This window comes from Gigantopelta aegis, chromosome 15 (genome assembly GCF_016097555.1).
Source record: "Gigantopelta aegis isolate Gae_Host chromosome 15, Gae_host_genome, whole genome shotgun sequence".
Taxonomy (NCBI): Eukaryota; Metazoa; Mollusca; class Gastropoda; order Neomphalida; family Peltospiridae; genus Gigantopelta; species Gigantopelta aegis.
In genome coordinates this window covers 30,977,887-30,990,374 of record NC_054713.1, presented here as the reverse complement: position 1 = coordinate 30,990,374, position 12,488 = coordinate 30,977,887, and the positions used below count along the sequence as shown (strand labels likewise).

At 36.8% G+C, this 12,488-nt stretch overlaps 2 protein-coding genes across 3 annotated transcripts in view; both read left to right on the top strand.

Annotated features, from left to right (window-relative positions):
• The window catches only part of LOC121390240 (eukaryotic translation initiation factor 4 gamma 3-like), a 99,804-nt gene extending 96,000 nt beyond the window's left edge, over nucleotides 1-3,804 (top strand). Inside the window, exons 14-15 of one of the 2 annotated variants that reach the window (XM_041522018.1) lie at nucleotides 215-332; nucleotides 1,617-1,753. In XM_041522018.1, the coding sequence (XP_041377952.1) occupies nucleotides 215-300 (86 nt within the window). In that variant the 3' untranslated portion in view covers nucleotides 301-332; nucleotides 1,617-1,753. Of the gene's footprint in view, nucleotides 1-214; nucleotides 333-1,616 lie in introns of both variants that reach the window. The other variant, XM_041522016.1, reaches the window with a different exon arrangement.
• A 5,158-nt stretch (nucleotides 3,805-8,962) lies between these two features.
• LOC121389765 (eukaryotic translation initiation factor 4 gamma 1-like) overlaps nucleotides 8,963-12,488 on the top strand; it is a 45,883-nt gene continuing 42,357 nt past the window's right edge. The window contains exon 1 of the mRNA XM_041521414.1: nucleotides 8,963-8,969. Within this exon, the coding sequence (XP_041377348.1) occupies nucleotides 8,963-8,969 (7 nt within the window). The remainder of the gene's footprint in view (nucleotides 8,970-12,488) is intronic.

The window sequence follows — 12,488 nt, the reverse complement described above, 5'->3', positions numbered from 1 at the left end:
AATGTTCGTTAAATGGGTGATCTCGTTTGTCAAGCTTTACAGGACATTTGTGTTGCATGTGTTTGTTTTATTTGTTGTTGTTTTGCACTTATTTTTGGTTTTACACCCACTACCTGTTTCATTTCTGTCTTTTGGCAAAAAATAAGATGGCATTCAATCTGATGGCAACTTTCAATTTTTTCCATTTCTTTCACTGTCCACCGTAACATCCCAGTCCTTGTCTCTCCAACCACGATGTGTGCTGTTCCCTTGTGGGCATCTGTACTACTCACCTGCCATTTCTTCATCAACCTAGTCTGACCACATCAGAGAGAATTCTGCGATTCCTTCTGGTATTGTTAAATTAAGGCACCTGTAGCAACTTACTATACTCATACTACCAGTGATCATTTGTATTCATTGTGATTGTGTGATCATTGTGAATGTGCGACCATTGTGAATGTGTGATCATTTGTATTCATTGTGATTGTGTGATCATTGTGATTGTGTGATCATTGTGAATGTGCAATCATTGTGAACGAGTGTGATCATTGTGAATGTGCAATCATTGTGAATGTGCGATCATTGTGAACGAGTGTGAATGTGTGTATTCATTGTGAATGTGCGATCATTGTGAATGTGTATTCATTGTGAATGTGAGATCATTGTGAATGTGTATTCATTGTGAATGTGTGACCATTGTGAATGTGTGATGAATGTGTAACCATTGTGAATGTGAGATCATTGTGAATGTATATTCATTGTGAATGTGCGATCATTGTGAATGTGTATTCATTGTGAATGTGAGATCATTGTGAATGTGTGGTCATTGTGAATGTGAGATCATTGTGAATGTGTATTCATTGTGAATGTGTATTCATTGTGAATGTGAGATCATTGTGAATGTGTGGTCATTGTGAATGTGAGATCATTGTGAATGTGTATTCATTGTGAATGTGTATTCATTGTGAATGTGTGACCATTGTGAATGTGTGATGAATGTGTAACCATTGTGAATGTGAGATCATTGTGAATGTATATTCATTGTGAATGTGCGATCATTGTGAATGTGTATTCATTGTGAATGTGAGATCATTGTGAATGTGTGGTCATTGTGAATGTGTATTCATTGTGAATGTGAGATCATTGTGAATGTGTGGCCATTGTGAATGTGAGATCATTGTGAATGTGTAACCATTGTGAATGTGCGATCATTTTGAATGCGATCATTGTGAATGTGTGATCATTGCGATCATTTTGAATGTGCGATCATTGTGAATGTGTATTCGTTTGTGATAGGTGCAGGATGTGGTTTAGAGGTTTCTTTTTTCTTTAAAGTTTTTCAAAATAATCATGTTAGACACCAAATAGGGTGTTAGGCTGCTTGTCTCTGTCCATCACTTTAGTACATATGTCCATCCATCTGATTGTTCACTTATGTGTCCTTTGAAAATTAGGTTGGGTAATGATTTGGGGGGGGGGGGGTCAAAGTAAACAAGCATTTAAAAAGTGTTGAGATGCAGAGAGGAACAGTAACGTATGTTTTGATGGTGATCAGCAAAACATGTGGAAGTAGAATCGATTGTTATATAAATCAGGTAATTTTTATTCCTTTCACATCTTTGTTTTTCCCCCAGGAGTCCTGCGGACATTCTTCGACACATTGTACGATGAAGAAATTATATCAGAAGATGCATTTAACCAGTGGGAAAACAGTAATGATCCCGCAGAAGTGGATGGCAAAGGTGTCGCTCTTAAACAAGTCGAGCAGTTCTTTGCCTGGCTTCGTGAAGGCGAAGAGGACGAAAACGACAGTTGAATCGTGTAGTTGTGTAGAAAACCTCATTAAGTATTTATTACTGAAGCTGCAATACTGAAATTAGGATCGCTGACAAATTGATTGCAACCTCACGTGTGTGAATATAAACAAGCGTAAATAGAGATGATTCTTTTCATAACGGGATTAACTGCATAAATGTGTACATGCTTATTTTTTATGTTGCCGTTGTGATATGATGTACGATGATGCAGGCTGAGCTTTTTTTTTGACTCGGTTGCATTTTCAGTCATTTTGTGGCAAAACTGTTAATTGTCACATTTCGAGGGAATTCCCCAATATCTTTTCCCCTGTATTAGGGCCTATGGGAGTACTTGAGTACTCGGGCATGGACCGAGTCTAGTAAGACTCGAGTCCGTTCACAAGACTCGAGTACCCGTGCAAGGAACAGTACTCTCATTTAGTTATATTGTTTGCGTCATTTCGCCACATGCTTGCCACTGATTACTTTATAGGGCTACAAAGTTGAATATTTGGAATGAATACAATGACATGATTTGGCATCCATGTTCAGCGCTGGAATTAGATGCATAATGCTATTTCACTTTATTCCTTAGTCTCATTATTATCTATAGCTAGTGCAAGTGTCGAGTACTCTAGGTCGGGTCGAGTTTGACCCTCAAGTACTCGAGTCCAATATTTTGGACTCGTGGAGGCCCTGCCCTGTATATACTTATATTGTTTTATTCAGACACTGCTTACATTGGAAAAGTTCAGACTTCTGTTTGACTAGGATTGAAAGTCAAAGATTTTTCATTGATTTTATCGATACATATACAGAACTACGTACCAGTTGTTTTCCCTGTGTTGTTTATTGCACAAGTTTATAGGGTGCAAGAATATTACAGCATGAGACCACGTAACGGTCAAGTGATATCATATAAATCTTGCACAATATAAATGAGTACAATAAAACACTGGTATGTGGTTCTATATTTATTACATACGACTTTTGTATAGTATTGTAACCAGGTGGTATTTTAGTGATTTTAAGCTATTGCACTGCACTATACACAAACACTAATCATGTACTGTGTAAATGTGTAGTTTTCATTATATTGTGTATGTAACTTAGTTTAGATTATTTATTAATGTTTAGTTTTATATGTTGTGGATATGTTACGATGGGTTGTTTATTAATGTTAAATTAATAAATATTTAATTATATGCTTGAAGTAGCGCTTATTGAATTAGTATATCTAACTGTTTTTCTCTTATTTAATCAAGAGTATTCTATTCTTTTATAAACATACTTCAGAGAGTATATTTGCATAACGAGTATATTTGTACAACTTTAGTATCTTTTTATGTGGATGTATATATCATCGTGTTTTATGTTTTAAAATTATTGTTATTGTCTTACAAGGATTTTGTGATAGACTTCCCTCAATAAAGAACCCTATTGAATTGCTCTTTTGTTGACGATTAGTGATAGTAACATTATGACTAAAGAAGCAGATCCTAGTTTTAGCCTGTGAAAATGGACAGTAAGTTTAGTTAATCTACACACCTGTACAACATTTGGATTCGGTTATAACCGAGAAAAGCTGAAGTTTGTGATGTTTAAACCTGAAAATGTCGTCCAAAAATAGACTAGCGCCTGTCTCAATAACCATTACTTCTCAGATGAACGTGCATTTTTAGAATTATGAAAAATGCATTTTAGGTTACTACAAAAACCTGGATGACCAGACCACTTCAGGTGTATGAAAATGAATATTCTAAATAATAAAATTTAAGTACTTCAAATTTAAATGATTAAAAACGGCTTTAAAAGTGAAAAACGTGTTGTAGTGTTTACAAACTAGGGTCTGTCCCTTTAACCAAAATTTAATTAAATAACGCAATATACTTCGTCTGGAAAGTTAGCTGAATTTTTTTGGAATTAGCAGAACTCTGAGTGTCATACGAGTCAAGTAAACATGTAACTATGCATGTAAAATGTTGTATTGCACATATTGTGTTCAATAAAAGATTTATTTATTGCATGATCAGAATTGTCTTTATTAATAAAATGACATGAACAATGTCACATCCTTCCCGTTAATGTATTATACAATGTAAAAAGTTTGTTTTGTTTAACGATACCACTGGAGCACATTGATTAATTAATCATCGGCTATTGGATGTCAAACATTTGGTAGTTCTGATACGTGTTCATCAGAGGAAACCTGCTAAATTTTTCCTAATGTAGCATGGGATCTTTTATATGCACTTTCTCAGAGACTGGAAAGCACATACCACGGCCTATGTCCAGTTGTTGTGCACTGGTTGGAACGAGAAAACAACAATGGTTGGAACGAGAACAAACAATGGATCCACCAAGGTGGTTTGATCCTGCAATTCAAGCACCTCAAGTGAGCACTCAACCGATGTTGCTAAATCGGGCCCCTATTCACTGTAATGCATAATTGGTTGTCTGCGTTTTGTTGTAATGTGACCGGCCTCGGTGGCATCGTGGTTAGGCCATCAGTCTACAGGCTGGTAGGTACTGGGTTCGGATCCCAGTCGAGGCATGGGATTTTTAATCCAGATACTGACTCCAAATCCTGAGTGATTGCTCCGCAAGGCTCAATGGGTAGGTGTAAACCACTTGCACCGACCAGTGATCCATAACTGGCTCAACAAAGGCCATGGTTTGTGCTATCCTGCCTGTGGGAAGCGCAAATAAAAGATCCCTTGCTGCTAATCGGAAAGAGTAACCCATGAAGTGGCGACAGTGGGTTTCCTCTCAAAATCTGTGTGGTCCTTAACCATATGTCTAACGCCATATAACCGTAAATAAAATGTGTTGAGTGCGTCGTTAAATAAAGCATTTCTTTCTTTTTTGTTGCAATGTGTGGGGTTCATACAGATTTTAAAAAATGTTTAAATTTGAGTGGTCATAATAAAAAAAACCACTCGAATTTGTTAAAACCCTTGAAAAGTAGTACACATATCTGCTGATAAATATTAAAACTGATGTATCTCAAATTGATTTTCTCATTCTAAAATCAGTTTGTTTTACTGACAGTTTAAACTAGTCTAAGCATCATTTTATCACAAATTATTTTAATTGTTTGATACATTGTTACGAATACTGGTGATTACATATGAGACCAAATGTTACCAATTGAATATGGTGAATGCAAAAGTCCCTGAAAACTAATTTTACTTGTGCTTGAATTCCGCCTTCATAATTGTTTATGAACATTCAAGCTCTGTCCTGTCAAGTATTTTAGCTCCATTCTTGGATAAAACAAAAACCAAAAGAGGGGACGTGGATGGCAACCACGCACAGGGGACGAGATGGAAATGCAATAGGTGTACAGGTTTCCATTTTTGTATGGGGAGAGGGGGGAGGTGATCTGGCTTTTGGCTGAATTAAACGAAAATACCTGAATTTTGGATAACAACATTTATCCATATTAGCGTTACTACCAAACAGCTATATAGGGTTGTACACGAATCATTACACATGTTTTACATGGATTACAACTAACTTTGAGGTTAGAATGATGGAAATACATGGTAAAAAGGTCTCATGTTAGCTCATTTTGTCCAAATATCTCTATAATGTTTATCCGAATTTGAGGTTTTGCTCCAGCACTAGGGGGCAGTTGTCCCGTGTCTCCCATGCTTATGGAAAAAGCTGTCAGCTGGGCATATTATAATAGTTCAGTTGACATAGGTAACTATATTTCACTGCTCTGTTGTAAAAAAAGAAGACCGAATCTGGATAACTACATTTATTCATATTAGCATTACTACCAAACAGCTATACAGGATTGCAAACGAATCACTACACATTTTACATGGATATATATCAACTAATCTTAAGGGTGGAATGATGGAAATACATGGTAATGAGTACTGGTGAGGTACACGATATGGCTGTCAGGAGTTTGATGAAAAACCATAGATATTAATTAATATGTTACGGGTATGATTAAATTCTAATTATGTGAAATGTTTGCAATGGGATGGATGAACAGTTTGTTTTGGACCAACTACTGATAATACTGTATCCATTGGAGAAGGTGCTGTCTGATTAATGAAGTCCCGACTTCTTCAAAGGCTAAAAAAGATTTTCCTATGATATTCAGAATATAGACAAATTATTTGTATCACAGTGACCTAGTAATTGTATGCAAAATATGATCCGGACAAGTGTTACTTCCCCCGAACAGACAACTGACTCGGTGAAGACTGGTATAGATAGGGTTCTTTATTCCGGAGAATATGGGTATACAGTCGTAACAAACCCATCACGACAAACCCAGGAAAGTCGTGCTGGATCCACTTACTTCCAGAAACAGAAGAATGTTCCACATCAGTTTAGTCATCCAGATGTGCAACCAACACGGCGCCAAAGGGATCCACGTGGTATTCAGTGTTTCCGTTGCCATCAGTATGGACATATTGCAATAGGATGTCGGGTTAGGTTAGATCACAGATTAGATTTAAATGGGAATCGACCTTAGCTGGGGAGCAGGCTACTGGTCTTTGCTGTACGAGCTCCACTAACAATACTTTTATTCCACAGGGTTTAGTTGGAGATGCCAATGAGGTTGAAGTGAGGGTGAATGACATTGCATGCAATGCTCTGTTGGACATTGGTAGTACGGTTTCAACTGTCAGTAATTCTTTTTATAAGAATTCTTTACCTGGTCTAACAACCTGTGTAGGTAGTACTAAACCAAATAACTTCCGGCTGGGTCAAAGTTCGAGGTGCACCCAACTTTTGATAGAGAAGTGAACACCACAAGTCTGTGATTGGTTATAAATGTGAGTGTGTTGGTTGTAAAAAAAATATTAGTTTCATCTGGGCTAAAAATGTATGTAATTTTATTTCATCTAGTACCACTGTGTCAGGTAGCCTTGTGCTTGGAACATGTATGGGGTACCTGTAAAAACAAGTACTCAAATTTTGTGCGGAACTAGGGTAGTCATAGACGCTACCCGTTATCTCAGAAATGAGCAGCTTGACACCCACTTTTTTGTGATTCACTTTAAGGGTGAGGGGTGGTAGTATTTATATCCGTGGCGTCTATGTCGATTGATACGTTGCAGGTAGGAGTTTTAGCCACATATGTTACTATTGTCTATGGGATTTGATTTGGTAGTATACACCCTGTAATAGCGTCATATGAAAACGACTTTGCCTTCAAAAGACACTCCACCTCATATAACCACACATCAAAATCTACATGACCCTTAGCAGCAGGGTCACCAGAAATGTAAGAGAATGTAAGAGAAATGTAAGAGGGGTGGTATATATGAAGTGGTAGAAGACTTCACTTCCTCCTTTGGCTGTTTGTTCTGCGATTCCACATACTGCTTCATCCATTCAACTGCAAAGCCTGAGGACTATCAGCCCTGGCTGTTAGTTCTGCGATTCCACATACTGCTGCATCCATTCAACTAAAACCTGAGGAGTATCAGCTTTAGGTTTTAAGTTCATCTCAGCAAGAGTCTGAGCGAAAGCTTCTATCTCCTCAGCACTCATAGCTTCTGCCATTTTGACAACAACTGACACTAATCAAATATCAAATACACTACTAATAACGAGCTAATCCCTGCAATAACTACAAACTAGTGAGGAAATAGCCTGCAATACAACAAAATATAATTTAATAACACTTGCTGAGACCTGAAATAAATGCAAACTGTAAATTAATAACCTGCAATGAAACCAAATTTGATTATTGCATCAAACAATCTATGTGCATAAAATATCATTGCAATGATAACTATTCACATGTATGCATTCACAACACAACAAGAACAGACACTTTAAAAAAAGTACTAATCAAAATTATACCCAGGTGATTTTCCAGTCTTATATATATTAGTTATTAAAATCCCTGGAATAAAAAACATAAAAATGTTTCAGTATTATCATGACCTGTTATGGTATTCAAACAACCGGTAGAAAAAAATTACAATAAATGGCCTGTTATAGATAGAAATACGAGATACATTTACAATTTTATAGCAAAACATGTGTAATTTGAAACAGACTATAACACCCAGATTGATATTGATTAAAGCTGACAGGTGAAATCACAAGTACTAAGCTAAGCAGAGGGGTGGTCTGAGGTGTGTTCAATATCAAACTGGGTGTTATAGTCTGTTTCAAATTACATATGTTTTACAGTAAAATTATAAATACATCTCATATTTCTATCTATAACAGGTCATTTATTTGTCATTTTTGGTACCGGTTGTTGGAATACCATAACAGGTCATGATAATACTGAAACATTTTTATGGTTTTTATTCCAGGTATTTTTATAACTAATATGTAAGACTGGAAAATCACCTGGGTATAATTTTGATTTAGTACTTATAGTCGTGTTATTTCTAATGTACTAATATCTGAAAAGTAAAGACTGCAATTCTATCAAATCACTGTAACCTGAATAACCAAATAATAAATATAATCAATGTTCATTACATGTGCCAAGTGCAAGTGCTGCAAGTACAGTTCTAACCTAACCCTAACCCAAATGACAATCTATCAGTCTTTGGAGGTCAAATGTCAAAGGGTTTATAAATGAATAATGTCATATCAAGAAAATCAAGACAAAGGATGGAAGAAGAAAATTAAAATCTGTGCAAATGGTTAATACATGTATTAATTAATAACCAACTATTTATTTATTTATTTATTCAAATACTATATTAAAATTAAATAGTTTAATCAAATTAACTAAATAACCAACCAAATTAAATTAATTAAATTAACTATATGAAATTCCAAAATTAAATTATCTAATTAAATTAACTAAATTAAATAGCAAAATAAAATTTGTTTACATAAGTTCACCCAAAATAAACAAAAACAACAAAACTAAATATTAAATCCAAACTAAATAAAGTAACTAAACAAATCAATCAAGTCAAATAATTAAATCGCGTTAATCAACTAAATAAAAAATTTTTTTTTTTTTTTTAAGTCAAGTTAACAAAATTAAACAATAAAATCAAATAATGAAATCAACCAAACTAAATAACAATCAAATTAAATTATCTAAGTTAACTAGTTAATAAAAATTAATGCTTTAGGGCGGTAACATCAAACCGTCAAAACGTCAATTATCCCAGTATACTTTAAGGCAGATCAAGAGTGCGTGGCCTGTGCAGTTTGTGGCAGATGAAAGAATGTCAGGTGAGTGACAATGAATAGCCACCAACTGGGTCAAACACAGCTGGCCAGTCTATTGGTTGATCGTCACTGTCCCTGGTCAGAGGTCAGATGTAAAGACAGGTAAATGCATGTCCCTACAGTTCCTAGCCAAAGGTTTAGATGCATGTGTGTTGTGCATAATAACATCATTAAAACAATAAAAACCACGTGGTTACACAAGGATTTACTGTTATGTGCAGTAGGCCTAGACCGTGAAAAGTAGGTCACAGTGACCAAGTAATAGTACGCAACACACCGCCATCCGAAGTTGTTCCTACAAGTGAGGTTTGATGGTCCTGTATGTATCTGTATGCAAGATATGGTCCGGACAAGGATTTACTGCTATGTGCAGTAGACCGTAAAAAGTAGGTGACATTGACCAAGTAATAGTACGCAACACACCGCCATCCGAAGTTGTTCCTACAAGTGAGGTTTGATAGTCTTGTATGCATCTGTATGCAAGACCGGCCTTGGTGGCGTCGTGGCAGGCCATCGGTCTACAGGCTGGTAGGTACTGGGTTCGGATCCCAGTCGAGGCATGGGATTTTTAATCCAGATACCGACTCCAAACCCTGAGTGAGTGCTCCGCAAGGCTCAATGGGTAGGTGTAAACCACTTGCACCGACCAGTGATCCATAACTGGTTCAACAAAGGCCATGGTTTGTGCTATCCTGCCTGTGGGAAGCGCAAATAAAAGATCCCTTGCTGCCAATCGGAAGAGTAGCCCATGTAGCGGCGACAGCGGGTTTCCTCTCAAAACCTGTGTGGTCCTGAACCATATGTCTGACGCCATATAACCGTAAATAAAATGTGTTGAGTGCGTCGTTAAATAAAACACTTCTTTCTTTCTGTATGCAAGATATGGTCCGGATAAGGATTTACTGCTATGTGTAGTAGGCCGTGAAAAGTAGTTCACAGTGACCTATTAATAGAACGCGACACACTGAAAAGGTTAACAGACGGACGTGTGGACGGACGGACGAACGCCATACCATAATACGACCCATCATAGACGGGTGTATAAAATGTCTCAGGTTACCACCTTTTGCCCAAATATCTGTATACTTCTTGCCTGAATTTGAGGTTTTGCTCTAGCACTAGCAACCCCCCTCCACCCCGCCCCCATGTCTCCTACGCTAAATATTCATCGTTAAATATTCATTCATTCGTCCAATATTGTTTTTTTTGTGACATCTCCACACACTGATTTCCTGTGCTGACCATAGAGTTATTTGTGTCTTTTTGAAGATTTCTTTCTTTCTTTCTTTCTTTTGTAAATTTCTTTTTAATTTTAACATGCTTCATTGTGTCTTTCATAAATGTGATTCTTTTATTGATGACTACACTAATTTTGTTAGTGATTTTAGAATTTCACATTGATCATCAAATACTAAATTTGACAATCAATAGCCGATGTGTTCTTTTGTGCTGGGGGTGTCGTTAAAGCTGCAGTCCCTGGAATATTATTTTATTTTTTAAGCATTTAGAATAGGTGATCCAGTTCTGTTTGGTACATATAAGGTCCACCACATCGCTATAGTTTCGCAATGCTCGTTATCTGCATTATCTAGGTCAACTACAAACGCAATGGCCAGCTTTGTTTTTCTTCATTTAACCCGTTAAACTGGGACTTTACTTGATTTGCACAGGCGCTGAGCTTCTCACGTGATTTTGAACAAATTTAACTGTCTTGATTGAGGGGTCGTCTCATACCTCCAAAACAGATTTATATTTATATCCATAGATGTATGGTATAACATCTTTCCATGAGTCGGTGGGGGGTTAGTCTTGAAATTTTGACAGTGGCTAGCGGTTGGCATACGCGTTACATGTAAGGGGTGTCAACAATTACGTAACGTTTTGGGGGGAGAGGAAGAGGGCGGTGTTTTCAATTTACGTAACATTTATCAAGACTATATGTTATTTCTGTTTATTACTTAGACCTAAAAATGTGGGGGTTTTTTTTTGCAAATGCGCGGTCAGTCTAGGATCGATCCCCATCGACGGGCTCGTTCAAGCCAGTGCGCCATGACTGGTATATAAAAGGCCATGGTATGTGATATCCTGTCTGTTGGATGGTGCATATAAATGATCCCTTGCTAAAAGAAAATGTAGCAGGTTTCCAAGGCGCGTGTGCAAGGGTTTTAGCGGGGATGGGGGTTATAGACTGTGTCGAACGAAGTTTATATGGGGGTCATGCTCCCCCAGAATTTAGTTTTTGTCGTTTGGGCAGGTAAAGGTTTCGACCCCCAATACTCTTCCCCGTGCACATGCACCTGTTTTGGGTTGGGTTTTTTTTTAATATACACGATTAATATTTTATACAAATTAAACTTTGAAAGTTCTATTAACACTTTATACAATATTAATTTTGAAATAGGAAAGTACGATTGTCGATAATACGTTATGAAGATCAAACCAGTTTTAAAGGAGGGGACAATTAAGGCATTTGGACTGGTGTGCATAATCAACGATATATAATGCATATTATTGCTTAATATCAACAAGTATAATCGTATAGTTAATTAATAAAACGGTTAAATGTGACGGCTATTATATATAACGGGCGCAGCCATTTTGTACCATCCCAGTGAGTACGCCCTCTGGCGAGCTGGTGGTTACGTAATACCTAACGTGTCACGTCAGGAATTAGTCTTCGAACTGAAGAAACAAAACATACCTGATTTTTGTGAATGCATCGCAATTTTCTGTAATAATAGCCATCCTACTAAACCAGCAACAATTATATATTTTTCAATACAAAATAAACCACCATTGTCAAAGTGTTGAAATAACTGTATTATGGTTTTACATAAATTAATCCATGTACTGAAATAATAATCGGAGTGTTTTCTTGGTTAATTGGTCTTTTCTTTCCGTGGCCTGTACCTGTGGTTCCCGATTGGCAGGTGTATATTTAGACGGTCCCCAGACACTGTGTCTAGACACACTAAAAAGACGTACCTTTTTTGATTAAGATCACAGGATATTGTGTGGTAACCGCACGGATACCCCTCCACTCGCAATGGGCATTATCAGCCGCCTGCTTTATTACTGTAAGTAATTCTGCAAAACCCTTTATTAAGTACTTTCCCATTTAAAATCACAAAACTGACCAATTACGTCGTCCCAAAGAAAAGAAAAGTATCACTTGGGTATCACGAGTGGTCGTTTTTGCTAGAACGTACTCTACCAATAGGCCTAGTAATATGCATTTTTCTTTGGATTTAAAAAAATATATAAAAAAATACTGTAACTCCATTTCGTTCTATTGATGCAAATTTAAATATATTTAGTTACATAGTTTATTATACTATCAAGTCATTTATGTTGTTTTACAAGTGAGGTTGATGAAAGGGAAGCGCCTTGTCGTAAATTAGAGCGTTTGTTTACACTGTGCTTAAGAGGAGATGGACGGAGCTGACGTTACTTCGCCCCAAGCTATACCACCGGTCGTCACAAAAACGAAACAAAATGGCTGTCCCCAGTTAGCAGGAATAA